This window comes from Bos mutus, chromosome 15 (assembly GCF_027580195.1).
Source record: "Bos mutus isolate GX-2022 chromosome 15, NWIPB_WYAK_1.1, whole genome shotgun sequence".
In the NCBI taxonomy this organism is placed as follows: domain Eukaryota; kingdom Metazoa; phylum Chordata; class Mammalia; order Artiodactyla; family Bovidae; genus Bos; species Bos mutus.
This window is the reverse complement of record NC_091631.1, coordinates 59,210,334-59,230,064: the sequence shown is the minus strand read 5'-3', so window position 1 is coordinate 59,230,064 and position 19,731 is coordinate 59,210,334. Positions and strand designations below refer to the sequence as shown.

The following is a 19,731-nucleotide window of genomic DNA, read 5'->3' as shown; positions in this document are numbered from 1 at the left end:
TCGGACATAACTGAGTGGCTAAGCACAAAGCATCAAAGTTTGTTTTTAATTAAGAATATCTAGCAGAGTAACTTACAGTTATCCCTAGCATTGGTAGTGACATGTTGATAACTTCATTTGCTGTATCTGAATTCGTTACTGTTATAGTTTTAGACTGTGGAGAAAAAAAGAAATACAGATATAAATAAAGGATTTTAAACCAGGGGAACAAATAATTACTGTCAAATGATTATCCACAGGCAAATCTTGATTTCAAGTGTTGACAAAGTACCACTTAGGTAGAACACAAATCCTTGATTATAATTTATTTTCGTTCAATTTTTATAGTATTCCTTTTAATAAAACATCTCTTCCTCTTAAAATATGACTCAAAATATGAGATCTTCAGCCAGAAAGAAAAAGAGTAAATATAGTTCAGAGAGATTACATGGACCACTCTCGAAACCAAACAAAAAGTCAGAGAGGCTGGTCCTCTGCATCATGTCTATGACTATTTCCATAAAGCAACATGTGATAAAAAAGGGAGAACATTAAACTATTTTCCATTTTTTTCTGAGCACTGTTTTCACAGTGTGGGTTTTTATTTCTTTGTATGGTAAAAAATCAGTTTAGACAAAATCAGAATAAGAACTGGTTACAAAATTTAAAGTTTGGAATTAAAAGCACTATTTATTGAGCACTTTCTGTATGTCAGGCACTGTGGCTGCTGAGACTCACTGCTGAAATCTGAAGAGGCCTTAAAACCAAAGAATCTGGCAAATAAACTGAACAGTTTAGAAAACTCAATTCTGTTACCAACTCTGCTACTGAATAGAGTATCTATAATATCCCTGTGTTAAATGCTCAACTACACTGAGAGATTACTGCTTAAAAATAAATAGTTCTCAACAAGAGAAATGGAATTGACGAGATTACCTATAGAGTTCACTGAATTATAAGACATTATTTAAAAATAAGACAATGCTATGCTATCAAAAAAGAAATAAATATTGGGAATTTGGGATTGACACACACACACTGTTGTATTTAAAACAGATAACCAACAAGGACCTACTTACTATATAGCACAAGGGACTCTGCTCAATACTCTTTAATAAACCAAGAGGGAGAAGAACTTGAAAAAGTATAGATACATGTGTATGTAAACTGAATCACTTTGCTATACACTTGAAACTAGCACAACATTGTTAAATCAATCAACTATACTCCATTATAAAATAAACATTAAAAAGGAAGTATTTACTATGCACATAGGTAGATTTTACATATTCTAATTATCATATAAATAAGCAATTAGTGCTGTGTCCCTGATAAGGCTTAAATGGCACAAATAAGTAAAATAAATGGAAACAGAATGATCTAAAAATAAAGCTAAGTGAAATCCACTGATAACTCATCACTTATCTATCCTTGTATTTATTCTCTATAAATACAATAACAAATTGCTTCTGAAATTCATTCACTGATTTCAAACTGCATTCCTTATAATTTCAAGGATTAAGCAAAAATATCAGAAATGAACAGGGAAAGCTCAGTGTTTGTCTTCCACCAGAAAGACCTATCCTATAACACTAATAACCACTCCCAAAGTATCTGGTTTCTAAAATAATGATTTTTCTTAATATTAGGTATATATGTTCAAAATAGTAATTATAGGATGTGTTTTTTTTTTTTTTTCTTGCATGCATCTCTGGTAGAAAAAAAAAACGAATTCTTAGCAGATGCATATTCTTTGGCTAGTAAACAAAAAAAATAGCAATTTAACTAGAGCATGTGGCTATTTTTTCCCACATTAGCAGAATTCACTAACAAGTTGTGCATAACTAAAGGCCAAGGAGAATGAATGCCTCTCATACATGCACTCCTATGTGGGGGGAATCACTCTGGAAGCAGGGCTCCCTGTAAGGAGACTCTTGCCATGGAGCAACTTCAGAGAGCAAAAGACCGTGTGTCACATCATCACGAACTGAAGCAGGATATGAGTGATAAAACAGAGCTGCTGAGAAGTGTGACAATCTACAGTATCATAAAAATGCTCATTTCTATTTTGTGCATTATCGACAACATTTTGGACTATATTTCAGTCATAAGATTGCATATAACACCTAGGGCTAAACAAACTTAATTTTTATTTTGACCAAAATGATAAAATCTGTGCTGATTCATTAAAAATGTTATCTCTCTCGGCTCATCCATTTGTTAAGCTGAGGAATTCAATACCTAAAAACTCAAAGAATGAAGAACTTTCCAAAACTTACTCTCAACTTAAGAAGTGACAGGTTGGAAAACTTGCTTAATACTAATAGGAAATATCTCCTTGTGGAAATGTCTTTACTACGAGCCTCTGTGGCTGCTACTGAAAAGATCCAGAGAAGCATTAATGTCAGAGGAAGGACAGAGACATCTGACAGGCAATAATCTTACCAAGTGTAAATGTTAAATACTGAGTTAATACGAATTTCTCTCACTTCATTTTCTCTAGGGTTACTTTTCATATGTACAACACAGATACCCAGGGAAATATACCTTCTCACAATGTATTTTTCTAAATGCCTACCTTCCACAGCACATACCCAGCCTGTCTGCCTGCCTGTCTCTCTTTCTATCCAGGTGTTCTGCCTTAGGCAGGGACTTAGAATTTAATGTTCTGACTTAGAAACACTTACATAGGCACAATTCCCAATGTCCTTGGCGAAGATTTTGAGGGGAATGCTCTTCGGGTAGTCCTTTTCTTTCTCTAGATTGATGTATCTAATCAAACGCAACAACAACCCAAAACAACACTGAGTCAGATGGATTTTGCTAATGGCTTATTTTTAAAGCATTCTATTTTGCTAATATTTTCAATATATTTATGTGCTATTTTAAAAAAGACAGATGGAAAGACTCAGCAAAGTCAGATTACATTATGGGTTGGAAGAGAATTAAAAAAAAAATTTCTCAGGACATTAGGCATAGGCACAAAGAAGAACAGAGGAGATCCATTTTAAAAGAGGTTTGGGAAGCACAGTCCGGTTAAGACATCTTTTGGTGATGCTTTATCCTCAACACTTCCCTACATTTTCCGGACTGTCCACTTAGCACTTATCTTAGCGATAAGTACAGGAGCATATATACTACTTTACTAGACCAAACCAAAACAATGGGCTTTTACTTCTCATTGAGCTATACACCTTGGTTTTCTCCAAGCTTGGGAAGGGAGAGCAGAGAGGAAGGACGGAAGGACTATGGGAATAAGAGATGAGCCTCAATTGATCATTTTAGTCCATATGCTCAAAGGTTGGGATAATAATTGAATTTTGAGGGGCTCAGCAGAAAACCTCCATGAATGGAAACGGAAATAATACATGCTTTGAGGAAACTGTTAGCTCCAAATGGTAGGCTGGGAACACAGAAAGAGATGGGAAAGATTATTGATAAATTTCTGTCTAGAAAGATCTAACCAGACCTCAACATTCTCCTTCCTAGTAAGAAAGAAATACATGTAATCAGAGAACATTACTTACAGTAAGCAGTAGCTAATGTACAGTTTAAACAGCTTATTTTGAGGACAAATGAACAGTTTCTATTAAGGTGAAGGGGGATAGCTTGGGGCACATTCTTGCAGAAAAAACTTTAATTCATTTACTTCATTAAGATGTAATTATACCTTACAGAATTAGAAAATATATACTAAAAAAAAATACCTTTGAAGGAGAGAGAGCCATTTGTCCTTCTGTTCTGGAGAACTGCAATAAGAAAATGGGAGACAAAATTAAACTACGCAAAATACTTATTTTAACTTTTTAAATTCAGATGGAATAACAACAGCCTGTTACTGATATGGGCCCACATGGCTGCAACCTTGGCATAACTGTGTCCTAAAGAACCCTGAAGTGAAATGGCTATTAGGAAGAACTACACAGTCAAGCATAGTGTTATTAAAACCTCCTGGATGGATCCAAGACAGACCCACTTCTCTACTTCATGGCTCTTTTACAAGTGGTATACTGATAGTGGAAAAGGTAAATGACTGGGAATTCAAAAATTGCATGTATTCAAAAATACATGCAATATGTATCATTATGGACATATCACATAACATCGCTAAGCTTCAACACCCACATCTGTAATTATCTCAGAGTGTTTTTGTAGTTTTCAGTGGCATGCAAATAAAAACTATGTTTCTTTTGAGATTAAAGAGATTAAGGAGAAATTTGGCATATTGATGGAAATATCTTGGCTCAGAAACCAGTTTATTGTCAGCAAAAGAAACATTTATTTCTCTATACATATGGTAGGACTAAAATTAAGCCAATGAATTAATACAAAATTTATTTTTAATTACTATAATCATCTAAGATCAATTCATTTAAACAAATAACTATTAATTTTCCTGCTGAAGTCACTGCTGCATTTAATTCTTAAAGTTAAAAATAAAGTTTATTTCTATATGGTCTTGTTACTCATTAGCTCTTAAAATCATATTTCTAACCTTCTCAAAGAAGTTGGAAACACTAGTTATTTTCTTCTTCCAGAAAAATACACTTAACAAACATTTGTAATTTGTTTCTTTGTTGCTTAGCAATTTTCCCCATAAGTAATCTCCCAGAATTGGTCATTCCAAAGTGCACTGTATCTCTTTTGCCACTGACCAATTTTCATCTTTCATAATGCTTATAATCTTTTACGCCTTCTTTCATAAACAGAAGATTTTCTAGGTTCATTAATGTCAAATATTGCATTTATTTAGCAAAAATTTATGTTGAAAAAAAGGGTGTGTTTTCTTTAGACTTTTAAACTTTTTTCAAAGCAATTAAGAAGATCACCCCTTTAAACACATAGTATTTTTTAAAACTTTTTTTGGCATTTTTTAAAACTTCTAATTGACATGTAAGATACACAAACTGTAGAATGCTTAAAAGTACAGTTTGAAAATTTTTCACAAATTGAACATACCCATGTGACTCACACCCATATTCCACAGAAAACCACCTTTTCAGGTGTCCCTGTGTTCATTTTCAGGCACTAGTTCCCACTATCTTGACTTCTAACAAAACAGAACAGTTTTGTTTGTTTGAGCACTTCTTATAAATGTAACCATATAGTATGTGCTATTTTTGTACACGGCTTCTTTCATTTAGCATTATATTTGTGAGACAGCCATATTACTGTATGTGGTTTTAGCTTGTTCATTCTCATTGCTGTACAGCGTTCCATTGTTTGAATATACAGTAATTGTGAGTAATGAGTTAATCAAAAGGAACAAATTTTTAAGTGCATCAGGTCAACTCATTGAAATTGATTTGGTAATCTGGTAGTTCCGCTATCTCTTGCTCTAGGCAAGAATCCAGGACTTCTCTTTCCTTGCTAAAGCTGCTGCTAAGTTGCTTCAGTGGTGTCCGACTCTGTGTGACGCCAGAGACGACAGCCCACCAGGCTCCCCCGTCCCTCGGATTCTCCAGGCAAGAACACTGGAGTGGGTTGCCATTTCCTTCTCCAATGCATGAAAGTGAAAAGTGAAAGTGAAGTCGCTCTGTCGTGTCTGACTCCTAGCGACCGTCCATGGGATTTGCCAGGCAAGAGTACTGGAGTGGGTTGCCATTGCCTTCTCCGAGGCACTTTTATAGAACTAAAAACAGAAGTACTCCAAAATCAAGGCTAGCTCTGAGTTTAATAAGCACCTATGATAAGAGCCAGGAGAGAAGAAAGTGGTATATCTTAGTGAAAGAAAAAGGGTAAGACAGACAGGAAAGATTCCCTTAAACCTGGGAGGAGACAGAATCTGTTACCCTTAAGAGTTGGCTGGGAACCATGCACCACTCAGTTGAAGTGCCTAACGAGACAGAAAGCTCCCTGAGGAAATGGTTATAAGGAGTAAGTGGGGAGGCTTGCTCCTAGGAACTAAGGTTTTTATTTTACATCAATAGAGACTTGCAGCCCACAAGTGGCAAGGAATCAGAGCATCTATGGATGCCAAAAACCAACTCTGGGCATAAAAGAGAGAACGTCAGCAGAGATCACAAGAGACTGAAGGTCAGAAGCATTTCATCTGTTTTGAGGACATCACAGAAGTCTCCTGTATTCTGGTTCTACCCTAAGAAAACAGGGGTTCCATTAAAGAAGAAAATTTGATTTCCTAAAAGCCTGGCTAAATAGGGGCTCAAGGTAGATTTTAATTTGATCGATACATAAACAGGCTCTTGTGGCATACCTGAATTTGTAGAATAAGATTCATATTAGGTACCTAAATTAAAATGTTATTCTGATTCCTCTTATAGATAGATCATTGTCAGATTTAAATACTTTCATTATCTTCTGAATAATGTTCCCATTTTATTGCACTGTTCCCACTTGATTATTGTATTTGTCTTAAACCCAAGGAGAAGTTCCTATTTTTCTGACAGAGATAGACCCTAGCGTGAATAGCATCCAAATAGTGAATAAGCATCCACATAGTGATAGAGGTAAGAAATTTCTTTTAGTCTGTTTCAAGATGTGGCATCTACACCACTTCCCAAGGTAAATCATGGAAAATTCACATTTATTGACCACTCTTCCCCCAATTTGACTTAATTGGGAATTTCTTAGAGATTCTGACAGTTGATATCAGCCTTTGATTTCAAAACTATTAATCTACATTTTTGTTTTCTTATAAATATTAGAGTGACTGGCTATGAAAGACTGCTTCTTGAGCTGCTAGCCCAATAACATTTTAAAGCGATCATGAACTAGATTTTCTTAATATTTATTTATATAAATGATTTCTGATGTTCTTTACTCTTTGGTAAAGATCCAAGCCACTTTCTTGGATCATTTCACTTCGGGCTGAAAAATTTCTGTCAGCATTTTTGTTTTTGTAGTACAGTTCTGCTGGCAGTAAATTCTTAGAGTTTAAAAAAATTTTATTTCACTTTCATTTTTGAAGGATATTTTTGCTAGATACAATATTCTAGGTTGAAAGGTTTTTCTTTAATTATTTTTTTAATTGAAGTATAGTTGAATTTAAATTGAATTCCATTTAACGTGTTATAGAAAAATCCAAATGAACTTTGTGGCCAACCCAGTATTATATCTGCTTTAGGTGTACAACACAATGATTGAATATTTTTCTACATTATATCCCATTAAAAGCTACTATATTAATTATAATCCCCTGTGCTGTACAATATATCCTTGTTTCTTATCTGTTTTATCCATAGCAGTTTGTATCTCTTAATCCCATAGCTGTAATGTGTGCCTCCCCACCTCTCACTCCCCATGGTAACCACTACTTTATTTTCTGTTATCTTTGAGTCTATTTCTGCTTTTGTATTTCCATTCATTTTAATTTCTTGATTCCATGTATAAGTGATATTATACAACATTTATCTTTTGCTGACATATATCACTAAGCACAATATTCTGAAGGTTCATTCATGTTGCTGCAGATGGCAGAAGTTCATTCTTTTTTACGTCTGAATAATACTCCATCCTGTGTGTGAGTATATATGCACTGTATCTTTATCCATCCATTCGTCTGTTCATGGACGCTTGGGTTGCTTCCATATCTTGACTCTTATAATGACACTATGAACATTGGGTATATGAATCTTTTTGAATTAGTGTTTTTGCTTTTTTTCTGAATGTATATCCAGGAGTAGAACCGCTGGATCCTATAGCAATTCTAGTTTTAGTTTTCTTTGAAGAGCCTCCATACTGTTTTCCACAATGGCTGTACCAATTTACATTCCCAACAGAGTACAGGGGTTTCCTTTTATCTACATCCTCAAAAACATTTGTTCTTGTCGATGACAGCCATTCTGAAAAGTGTGAGGTGATATCCCATTATTGTTTTGATTTACATTTCTCTGATAATTAGCAAGGTTGAACATCTTTTCATATGCTGTTAGCTAGCCATCTGTAAGTCATCTTTAGAAAAGTGTCTATTCAGGTCTTCTGCCAATTTTGGACTGTTTGTTTTTTGATACTGAGTTGTATGAACTGTTTAAATAGTTTAGATATCAATCTTTTGTTGAACTCATTATTTGCAAATATCTTCTTGCATTCTGTAGGTTGTCTTTTTGTTTTGTCAATGGTCTCCTTTGCTATGTAAGAGCTTTTTAGTTTAAGGGCATTTCTTTATTTTTGCTTTTCTTTATTTTGCCTTAGGAGACAGATCCAAAAAAATAGTTACTGTTTATGTCAAAGACTGTTCTGCCTATGTTTTTGTCTATGAATTTCATGGTTTCTGGTCTTACATTTAGGCCTTTAATACATTTTGTCTTTATTTTCGTTTACAGTATGAAGGGATGTTCTGACCTCACTGTTTCACACATAGATGTACAGTTTTCCTAGTACCATTTGTTGAAGAGACTTTAATCTCTCCATTGTATATTCTTGCCTCCTTTGTAGTAGATTAATTGACCGAAAGTGTGTGGGTTTATTTCTGGGATCACTATTCTATTTCATTGATCTATGTATCTGTTTTTGGGCTAGGCTCATGCTGTTTTGATTACTGTAGCTTTGTAGTATAATTTGCAGTCTGGGAGGGTAACACCTCTAGCTTTGTTCTTTTTTCTCAAGATTACTTCGGCAATTCAGGGTCTTTTGTACTTCCATATGAATATCAGGATTATTTGTTCAGTTCTGTGAGGCCACTTTAACAATATTAATTCATCTAATCTAAGAGCATGGGAGATCTTTCCATTTCCTTGTATCAGCTTCAGTTTCCTTGAATGTTTTAGTTTTCAGTGTATAGGTCTATGTTAAGTTTATTCCTAGGCATTATATTCTTTTTGCTATGATTTTAGATGGGATTTTTTTTCTTGCTTTCTCTTTCTGTTAGTTTAGTACTTGTATATGGAAAAGCAACAGATTTATGTATATTAATCTCATATCCTGCAACTTCTGAATTCATCTATTAGTTCTAATAATTTTGGGTGGAGACATTAGGGTTTTCTATACATAGTATCTTGTCATCTGCAAATAGTGACAGTTTTACTTCTGCTCTTCCACTTTGGATGCCTTTCATTTCTTTTTCTTGTCTGATTGCTGTGAGTTAGACTTCCAATAGCATGTTAAATAGAAATGGTAAGAGTGGGCTTCCCTGTCTTTCTTTTTAATTTAGAGGAAAGGCTTTCAGCTTTTCACCATTGAGCATGATATTAGGTCTGGGTTTATCAAAATGTTCTTTATTATGCTGAGATATATTCTCTATAATCCAACTTTGATGAGAGTTTTTATCATGAATGGATGTTGAATTCTGCCAAATACACTTTCTGTGTCTCGACACAGAAAGGATTTTTATCCTTCCATTTGTTAATGTGACATATCACACTGATTGATTTGCAAATACTGAACTGTCCTTGTGCCCCTGGAATAAATTCTACTTCATCATGGTGTATGGTTCTTTCTATATACTGTTGGTTCCATTTGCTAATATGTTGCTAAGGGTTTTTGCATGTCTATTCATCAAAGATATTGACCTCTAATTTTTTTGGAGCATCTTTGTCTGGTTTTGGTATCAGGGTAATGGTGCTCTCAGAGAATGAGTTTGGGAGTGTCTCCTTCAATTTTTTTGGAGAGTTTGAGAGGATTGATATTAGCTTTCCTTTATATGTTTGGTAGAATTTTCCTGCGAAGCCAGAATTTCCCTGTGAATTCCTAGACTTTTGTTTGCTAGCAGTTTTTTAAAAAATAACAAATTCAATGACAGTACTAGTGATCAGTCTGTTCAAATTGTTTGTTTACTCCTAATACAATGTTAGCAGGTTTTGTTGGAAATTTGTCTATTTCTTCTATGTTGTCCAATTTGTTGGCAAACAATTGTTCACAGGATTCACTGATGATTTTTGTATCTCTGTGGCATTGGTTGTTAATTTCTCCTCTTTCATTTATTTTATTTCCTTGGGTCCTCTCCCTTTTCTTCTTGGGGAACCTCATTAAAGGTTTATCAATTCTGTTTATCTTTTCAAAAAACAAGCTCATGGTTTCATTGATCTTTTCTATTTTTTTGGGGGTGGAGGGACTGTATTTTATTTGTTTCTTTTCTGATCCTTACTATTTCTTTCCTTCTGCTGACTTTGGGGCTTTGTTTGTTCTTCTCTTTCTATTCCTTTAGATGGCAGGTTAGGTTGTATTAGAGATTTTTCTTGTTTCTTGAGGAAGGCCTGTATTGCTATAAGCTTTCCTCTTAAGAGCTGCTTTTGCAACATCCTGCTGTGTTTCCACTGTTATTTTTCTCAAGGTATTTTCTCATTTCTTCTTTCATTTTATCATTGACCCACTGGATTTTCAGTAGCATGTTGTTTAGTCGCCAAGTATTTGTGCTTGTCATGCTTTCCCTGCTGTAACTTGCTGTAATTATTTTCCAGTCACTACTGGAAAAGATGCTTGCTATAATTTCTATCCTGTTAAATTTATTTACACTTGTTTTCTGGCCTAGTATGTAATATATCCTGGAGAATGTTCCATGTACACTTGAAAAGAATGTGTATTCTGCTGGTTTTGGTTGGAGTGTGCTGCAGTTATCTACTAAGTCTACCTGGTTTAGTATGCCATTTAAGGTCATTGTTCCTTTAATAATTTTCTGTCTGGATGATCTGTCTGTTGATGTAAGTGGAGTATTAACATCCCTTACTATTATTGTATTAATAATATTATTGTCAGTTTCTCCACTTATGTCTTTTAATATTTGCTTTACATGTTTAGGTGCTCCTGTACTGAGGGCATATATGTTAATGAGTATAGTATGCTCTACTTGTATTGGTCCTTGTTTTATAAAATAATGCTCTTTTTTGGTCTATTGCTATAGCTTTTTAAAAAATCAATTTTGTCTGTTAAAAATATTGCTACTCCAGCTTTCTTGTCTTTTCCATTCATATGAAATACAAAACATCTTTTCCATGTCGTCACTTTCAGTCTGTGTGTCTTTAGTTCTGAAGTGAGTCTCTTACAGGCAGCATATTGGTGTTTGTTTTTTTTTTTTAAATCCAGTCAGCCATCCCATGTCTGTTGATTGGCACATTTAGTCCAGTGACATTTAAGGTAATTATTGAAAGGTATGTACTCATTGCCATTTTATTATTCTTTTCTGGTTGTTTTTATAGTTCTTCTCTTGTCATTTCTTCTTTTTATGTTTCTTCCCTTGTGGTTTTATGATTATCTTTAGTAGCATGCTTGTGTTCCTTTGTTTTTACTTTTTCAGTTCAGTTCAGTTCAGTCGCTCAGTCGTGTCTGACTCTTTGCGACCCCATGAATCGCAGCACGCCAGGCCTCCCTGTCCATCACCAACTCCCGGAGTTCACTCAAACTCACGTCCATCGAGTCGGTGATGCCATCCAGCCATCTCATCCTCTGTCATCCCCTTTTCCTCCTGTCCCCAATCCCTCCCAGCATCAGAGTCTTTTCCAATGAGTCAACTCTTCGCACGAGGTGGCCAAAATACTGGAGTTTCAGCTTTAGCATCATTCCTTCCAAAGAAATCCCAGGGCTGATCTCCTTCAGAATGGACTGGTTGGATCTCCTTGCAGTCCAAGGGACTCTCAAGAGTCTTCTCCAACACCACAGTTCAAAAGCATCAATTCTTCGGTGCTCAGCTTTCTTCACAGTCCAACTCTAACAGCCATACATGATCACTGGAAAAACCATAGCCTTGACTAGACGGACCTTTGTTGGCAAAGTAATGTCTCTTTTTAAGTACCAATTATAGGTTTTTGATTTGTGGTTATCATGGGGTTCATATACGTTAACCTACAACTACATCTACTTGTTTTAAGCTGTAGTCATTTAAGTGAAACACATTCTAAAAGATGTATATTTTTTATCCCCCTCTCTGACATTTTCTGCTTTTGATGTTATATTTTACATTTTCATGTTATCCCTTAACTATTTATTTGTAGTTATAATAGCTACTTTTATATTTTTTATTCCCCTCTCTGACATTTTCTGCTTTTGATGTCATATTTTACATTTTCATATTATCCCTTAACTATTTATTTGTAGTTATAACAGCTACTTTTAGATATAACTTTTAATATATAACTTTTTAATATACTTTAATATAGCTTTTTAGTTATAATATCTACTTTTAGCCCTTTTAGTAATAAAAAGACAACTGTTTGTCTTTTTATTTTCATACTAGCTCACTTAAGTGGTTGATTCTCAGTCCCTACTATTTACTTTCCTAGTGGGATTTTCCCTTTCCTACAGATTCTTATTTTCCACTTAGAGGAAATTCTTTAATTATTTTAGGGCAGGTTTAATATGGATGAACTCTTTCAGTTTTTGCCTTCTGAGAAGTCCTTTACCTCTTCTTTGACTCCAAATGATAATCTTGCTAAGTATCACAGGTTCCCTTTACACTTTGAATCCATCATGTCATGCTTCCTGTCCTATTTAGGATCCTCCTTGCTTCCTGTACCTGCGTATCTGTTACTCTCTACAAGTTTGGCAAGTTTTCCACCATAATTTCATGAAATATTGAGTTTCAATTTCTCCCTCTCTTTGCCTTTTGGGTTACCTATAATGTGAATGTTGGTAAGCTTAATTAATGTTATTCCAGAGCTGTCTTAAACTCTTTTCATTTAAACACTTTTTCTGTTCTGATCAGGAGTTTATTATTCTGTTTTCCAGATCACACAGTGTACTATCCTTTCTAGTGTATGTTTTATTTTAGTTATTGAATTCTTCATTTCTAACTGGGTCCTCTTTTATTTTCTAGTTTCTTGTTAAAATTTTTCACTGTGTTCATCTATTTTTCCCTAATCAGGTTAATATTTTTACTATAAATGCTTTGAATTCTTTTTCTTTTTTTTCTTTTTTTAAAAATTTTTTATTCCTTTATTTCTCATAAATCCTGAACCCTCCTCCCTTTGTCTCCTGATAAACAGTTTATTACATATTTCTCTCGGTTTTTCTCTTACTTCTTCAACTGAAACCAGTTCCTCTGCCTTTTTCATGATGCTTAACATTTTCGGCCTCTGTGTATTTTGGTGAAACACTCACCTATTCCATTCTTGAAATGGTGTACTTAGGTGGGAGCATCCCTATACAGACTGTGTGTGCCCAGTGCCATTGGTGGCAGAGCTGGATCTGATGTAGATGAAAGTCAGACGTTTCCTCAGTGTATGCCAGCAGCAATAGCCTTGGGGGTGGATGTGGCTGGAAATGGATAGGTTAGAGCTGAAGCTACTTGTGAGGCAGGACTTCCTCTCTCTTCAATGGCTCTCAAATTGCTGCAGCAGAAGCCCTGAGATTCAGGCCTCAGCTGGCTCTGTTCCTGTAAGCGTGTGCTTTCATTTCTCTAAGTACTGAAACCTTTGTTGCAGAGTGGGGCCGTGCTGATGCAAGGTGGGGCTCGTGTGGGTTCTTGGTTCATGTCAGCCTCAGACAGACATCTGAGCTGTCTCTAATCTGCTGACTGTGCAAGAACCTGCAATTGTTTCCCTTACTCTACTCATAGGCAGCTGTGGGTCTGCATCCCCTTTGTCCTTCTCCCTCCTCTGCTGCCTCCACCGTCATGTCCTGTACTGCAGGACAGGCAGGGTTTGTGTGAACTCTCCATATATTGTGGCATGAGCTGTAATGAATCAGGCGTCATCAGAGTTCTGGTCTGCCTCTGATGTACTCCTTAAGTAAGCACCAACGATGGCCACTGCTACCCACCCAAACATCACCTCAGGACCAAGTCACCTTTGGTGGCCCAAGTTCTGTTCCTAGTCACGGCAGCTCTTGGTCCAGTGGGGAGTTGCAACTGGAGGAAGCAGGGCTTGAGCATTTCTCCACCAGGCCCAAATCATGCACCACTGAAGTGCTTAGGGAAAACGAGCAGCCCCTAGAGCAATCCTCTATCAGACTTCTCCACTCTGCCTCAGGGGCAAGCCAGCTTATGAGTGTGTATGTGCGTTTCTGTGTATGAAGGAGTGTGTACATGCATGCAAGCAGAGTCCAGGTTTCCCACAGCCTTCTTGTTAGTTCCAGCAGTTCTCCAATGAGCCAAGAGGGCTGGTCTTCCCTGTGTAGGATGCCAGGAGTGGGATGCCCAATCTGTGGTTTGAACTGCTCATTCCCCAGGGCAGGTCTCTGCCCGTGTAATCTCCCTTTTCCTCTGAGGATACTCCTGGTGGCAAGCTCCCAGCCTGATCACTTTTTTTTTCTTCCTGATTACGTGTGGATCTTTCTTACAGCCTTGGTTGTACAGGAGTCTTTCTGCCAGTTTTCAGTGAGAATCATTCCACATGTAGATGTGGAATAATCTACATGGGGGAAGGCAAGTTCTACATCCTCCTACTCTGCCACTTTGATCAATCTTGAGTCTTTAAACACTCTAAAGATGCTATTTCGGTGATCTCTGAAACAGCCATAATTTCTGATGGGAAAACCACAGTGATGCAAACTGTTGTTCCACTGTATGCAATGTCTTGTTTTTTTTCTGGCTGCTTTCATGATTTTCTCTTATATTTAGTTTATAGCAGTTTGTCTATAAATAAATAGGTGAAGTTTTATTCATACTACTCTCATTTAGGGTTCACAGAGCTCACTGGATCTGTACATATATGTCTTTCACCAAATTTGGGAGATTTTTAAATCACTATTTCTAAAATATTTGTTCTGCCACATTCCTTCTCTCTCTTCTTTCCGGAATTCCCATTACATGTATATTATACATTTTGGTTTTCCTCCAAGTCTGTGATGCATTTTTGATTAAAAAATCTTTTTTCCTCTCTTTCTCAGATTGGATAATCTCTGTTGATATACTTTCAAATTCACTGACTTATTTTTCTTTCATTTCCATTTTGCAACTAAAGCCACAGAGAATTTTTTTAAAATTTAAGATATTATAATTTTTAGTTCTAGAATTTTCATTTGGCTTTTGAAAAATATTTTCTATGTCTCTGCTAAGATTTCCTATCTTTTCACTCATTTCAATTGGGTTCTTCTTTTACCTACTGAGCATAGTTTTAAGAGTTGCTTGTAAGTTCTTTTATAGAAATTCTAACTAATAGATTATCTCATGATTGGCTTCTATTTATTATCTTTTTCCTTTCTAGATACTTCATAGATTAAAAAACTTCAGATAACACTCTAGACATTATAAATATCTTATTCTGGAGACTATGAGTTTTGTTATATTTGCAAAATAATGTTGATGTTTTAACAGACAACTCATTTTATTAGATTCAAGCTGAATATCCCACCTCTCCTGTGTTCAGCAGAAACTCAGTGCAAGTCTTTCAGCCTTAGCTTGAAGCTGCTTTAAGTCTGTTCCATGCATGTGTGGTTCAGCATTCAGCTGGGCAGAGTCTAAACAGAAAATCTGGAGCTTCCTTTCTCTGATACTCTTCTTTCTGAGATTTCCTCCCTCAAGTTCCTGCAGCTGTGGCTGACCCAAACTCTATACTTCGGTGTTTCAGCCCAGAATGCCTGAGGTTTTGTCAGTTTAGATGCCCTGTACCACGATTTGACTGCAGCCTGCCCTCAGGCTGATGCCTTAAAAGCAGGAAACTCATGCAGTGCTGATGCCTTGTTCCGTTTCAATTCTTCTCCCAAATCTGCCAACATTTTGTTCACTTTCCAGAACCTTCAGGAGGTTGTTGTTTGTGTTTTGTTCAGTTTACAGTTGTTATCTGTAGAGTTGTCCGTGTGTTAAGACCTCACTCTGCCATACCAGAGTCTGAACTCTTCCACACTACTTTTTTTTTTTTTTTAAAGAGTAATCTTTTAATTTCAAGATAGGTTTAGATTTTCAGGAAAGTTGCAAAGATAGTACAGAGAATCCCTGTATACCTCACACCCAGTTTTTGTTTCTTCTAATGTTATCCTCTCACATTATCAAGGCACATCCATCAAACTAGGAAACCAATATTGGTACATTACCATTAACTACACTACTGACTTCAGATTTCACCAGTGTTTCCATTAATGTCCTTTTCCTATTTTCTATTGTAGGATACCACGTAGTAGATTTAGATATCATGTCTCCTTAGTGACCTTTTCTGGGCCTTTTCATGTTTTTTTTTTTTTTTTTTTGATTGTGACAATTTTGAGGCTTACTGGTCAGGTAACTCTATAGAACATTCCTCAATTTGGGCTTATCTGATATTTTTCTTGTGATTAGACTGGGTCTATGGGTATTGGAGACAAATACCACAGTAGCTTCTCATCACACTATCAAAGCATAGATGATGTCCACATGACATCACCAGGGATGTTAACTTAGTCATTCAGTTAAAGTACTATACTTTTTGAGGAATTATTTTATAAATTATTCTATATTTTCCCTTCTACTTAAAAAAGTTTTATGGAAACTCCTTATTTAAAGACATAATGTAGTCTCACCCTTCACTTGAAATCCCTTCCTTTCAGCTGTAAACACCAGGGAGATTAAACAATATGAAATGACAATATTTAGAGAAGCTTGTCATGAAAAAGAAGACACATGGAGAATGATACAAATGTATGTTTCTTCTAAATAAATTCTTAAAATCCTGTGGTAGGTCAATAGTGCATAATAGAATTTAATGGCATGCCTTTCCTTTATTAGAAGATTAACAGCTCCAAAAAAGTACTTATTTGGTTTTAAAATGATGCCTGAGGAGTTGGATGGTAATGAGGAAGTAGAAAGAAAATTGTGTGCTTGAAATAAAAACCAGCTCTTTTAAGTGTAAAACAAATACTGAACATGCAATTGTTCAAAACCATAAGTCTGAGTTTTCATATGCTCATTCTGAACAGAAAAGTGTCAGTTTAGCCTGTTCAGATAAGAGCACAAAGATTCTCTCTTCATACATTCTCCAACTCCATCCCAGCCAAGGAATAAGTCTTAGGAAACTGACTTTCCTTCCTTGAATTCATAAATCTGGTTTTTATTGTCACACCTCTGTAGATACCAAGTTAGAACATGATGTACAGTTAGGAACCACATTATTTCATGACATTAAATTTATGTCTATAATCATAAACTATTTTTAAAGAAAATCTGGGAGTATAAACCAGTTATTCAAGCTTAATCGGAGTCTTTTATGGAATTTGTTTCAGTAAAACGTCTGTTTCAGTGGTTTAAAAAGCTAACTTGAAAACTCAATATATAAAACAGTGCCTGAACATGAGGGAAGGGAATACTGGAGAGGGAGGTCCTAGAACTCTGATTACTCTATTCCTCGTCCATGGTGTTCGAGGTGTTTAAGTAGCCCCTTTAAAAAGTCACAGCTCAAACCAAGGTAAATGCTTTCAAGAGTTCTCAATATTTACCATTACCTTTCATATCTTTTAATAAAACACTCTTTGGGGGAAACAAAGTATACAGGTGTATTTATTGAAGGTGTGCCAAAAGATGAGTTATTGGCTTTAGAATACAAATGAACTTCTCTACAAAACAGAATAGATCAATCAGAATAAAATATTTTTCTTTAAAAAATTATGGGAACAAAAAAAAAATTATGGGAACAAAACTGAATTATCTTTTTTTCCTCTCCATTCTAGAAATTACATAGCTGATTGTATTTCATGGTAGCAATCCCAAGTGAATAATATAAGACAAGCTATGGTTCTCACCTGAAAGTGGCCACGAAGTTCACTGTGGGCCAGCCCAAGACAAAGGATTTCATGGCATTGGTGTTGCCTTCTCCCACTTCATCCACACAGCTTGCTGTCCACATGTCACTTAATTTTATTTTATTTTTTATCTTAAAGTTATTGTTATATCTAGAAAGAGAAAAACCAGATAGGATTTCTTATTAATTTGTTTCTTATTTTTCATAAATTTGTTACTTTGTTTCAAATTTCTCATAAATTTGTTTTATGAGAACTTCTGTACTTGTGATAAGAAGACAGTTTTACTAATCATGGGCAAAGAATGTCTTATTCATTGTTTTTACCTTCAGTGAATTGTAACATGTTCGGTTACTTTAGCCTAAAAAGGCCTTTGAAACATTTGACATATTGGTCCTAATGCTTGCATTTATGGCAGCAAATAGCCATAAACTGGCAATTTTATTTTCTATATGTTGAACATTGCATTTGGATCAAAAACCCAATTTTAAACTTATTGCTGTTATAAAAAGTTAATTCATTTATTACTTATAACTTATTTATTTCCAAAAATATATAAATGGCTGGGTAAAACTGAACATAAACATTCTTTATTAAAATATTTATAAAATTTCCACCTTATATGCACTAAAAATATAACCAGGAATTAGAGAAATTTACAATGCATTTCCAACTGAGTGGTTGTATGACTTTTTAGTCTTTACAAGCAAAGATTATTTTAAATTTCCTTTTTAAAGATTTTTTTCTTACCACTTCCCTTATATTGTGGCTAAAACTGAAAAAAAACTATAGCCTAAAAATAGACCCTAAACTGGAAAAAAAGAGGCCAGGAAGTATTATACTTAAAGTAGAGTTGATATAATTGATATTTATCTCTGGATACCCAGAAAATGATCTACTTTTAAGTTGGCAATAAAATTGCTTTTTGAATTTCTATCTAATCCTCCTTACAACCCTGGTATTGAAACCATCATTCTCTTGACCTACTTTACAGGTTTAATGCTTATAATGGACCTGAAACTTAAACAGATAGAAGGCACTGGTTAAGGATGAAGAGAATGCCTTAGGAAACCTCAGTACTTTCTACCATTCAGAACCAATTATGGAAACACTAAAAGCTAAAATGAAAATCAAAGATACTTCATATTCCTAAAACTCCTCATGGAATATTTAAAGCTAAAATTCTTCAGTAGAATTTATAAACTGAAACAATGTTTTAGGATCCTTTACATGAATGACAATCTCGATTCAGAGCCTCATCTATACTTCACACATAAGGCAAACAATGTAAATATAATAGAAAAGTGCCTTGTGGCATACTGGCTTCATTCTTTATTTCAATGTTTTCCACCCTATTGCTATAAATCATTAGATTTTTTTTAAAGTAAAATCTTACTTTTTCTCTTAAAAATCTTACTTCTTGATGGCAGCTATTTAAGGTAATATAAAATTGAAACTATGAATCTTTTGGGAGGAACAGTATGTTTCTGTATCCGCCTTCATACATTTTGAGTTTGTTTTTTTAAATGCAGGCCTCTCTTTATATTAGAAACGTCAGATACCATGTGGGAACTTGTATATCTATTCATCTGGAAAAACGGCATTCCAATAATGCCTTCCCTAGATCAATAAACTGTCAAGACTGCCTACTCCCTTATATTAATACAAAAAAACAAGGAGCTATCTAAAGTGTAAAAAACACTTGCATTCTAATGGTCAATATATATTGAGAACTTATCATTTACCGGTAATTGTTAACACGTTACACATATTGGTTTAATCCTGAAACAGTTTTTTTATAGACAAGAAAATGTTGTCACAGGGAGATTAAGTAATTTGCCAAAAGTCCAACAGATTAACTAGCAGAGCTAGAATTTGAACCTGAGCAGGGTTGACTCTTGAGCTTACTTATGCTCATAACCATTATGTATCTATAAAAAGTCCTGTGGACATGGCCATTCTTACAAAGCACCTGGAGGGGTCTGTGTCTCCATGAAGTTTTCTTCAGCTTTATTATCTTAAACCTCCAGGTGAGTTCAGTCACTCAGTCCTGTTTAACTCTGCGACCCCATGGACTGCAGCAAGCCAGGCTTCCCTGTCTATCACCAACTACCGGAGCTTACTCAGACTCATGCCCATCGAGTCAGTGATGCCACCCAACCACTTCATCCTCTCTCATCCCCTTCTCCTCCCACCTTCAATATTTCCCAGCGTGAGGGT

At 35.3% G+C, this 19,731-nt stretch overlaps 1 protein-coding gene across 2 annotated transcripts in view; it reads right to left on the bottom strand.

The window, feature by feature from the left end:
* ARHGAP20 (Rho GTPase activating protein 20) overlaps positions 1-19,731 on the bottom strand; it is a 221,081-nt gene that overhangs the window by 54,121 nt on the left and 147,229 nt on the right. Inside the window, exons 4-7 of one of the 2 annotated variants that reach the window (XM_070384244.1) lie at positions 17,515-17,664; positions 3,687-3,728; positions 2,667-2,751; positions 77-154 (exon numbers count right to left, since the gene is read on the bottom strand). In XM_070384244.1, coding sequence (XP_070240345.1) covers positions 77-154; positions 2,667-2,751; positions 3,687-3,728; positions 17,515-17,664 — 355 coding nt within the window. Of the gene's footprint in view, positions 1-76; positions 155-2,666; positions 2,752-3,686; positions 3,729-17,514; positions 17,665-19,731 lie in introns of those variants that run through there. The other variant, XM_070384245.1, reaches the window with a different exon arrangement.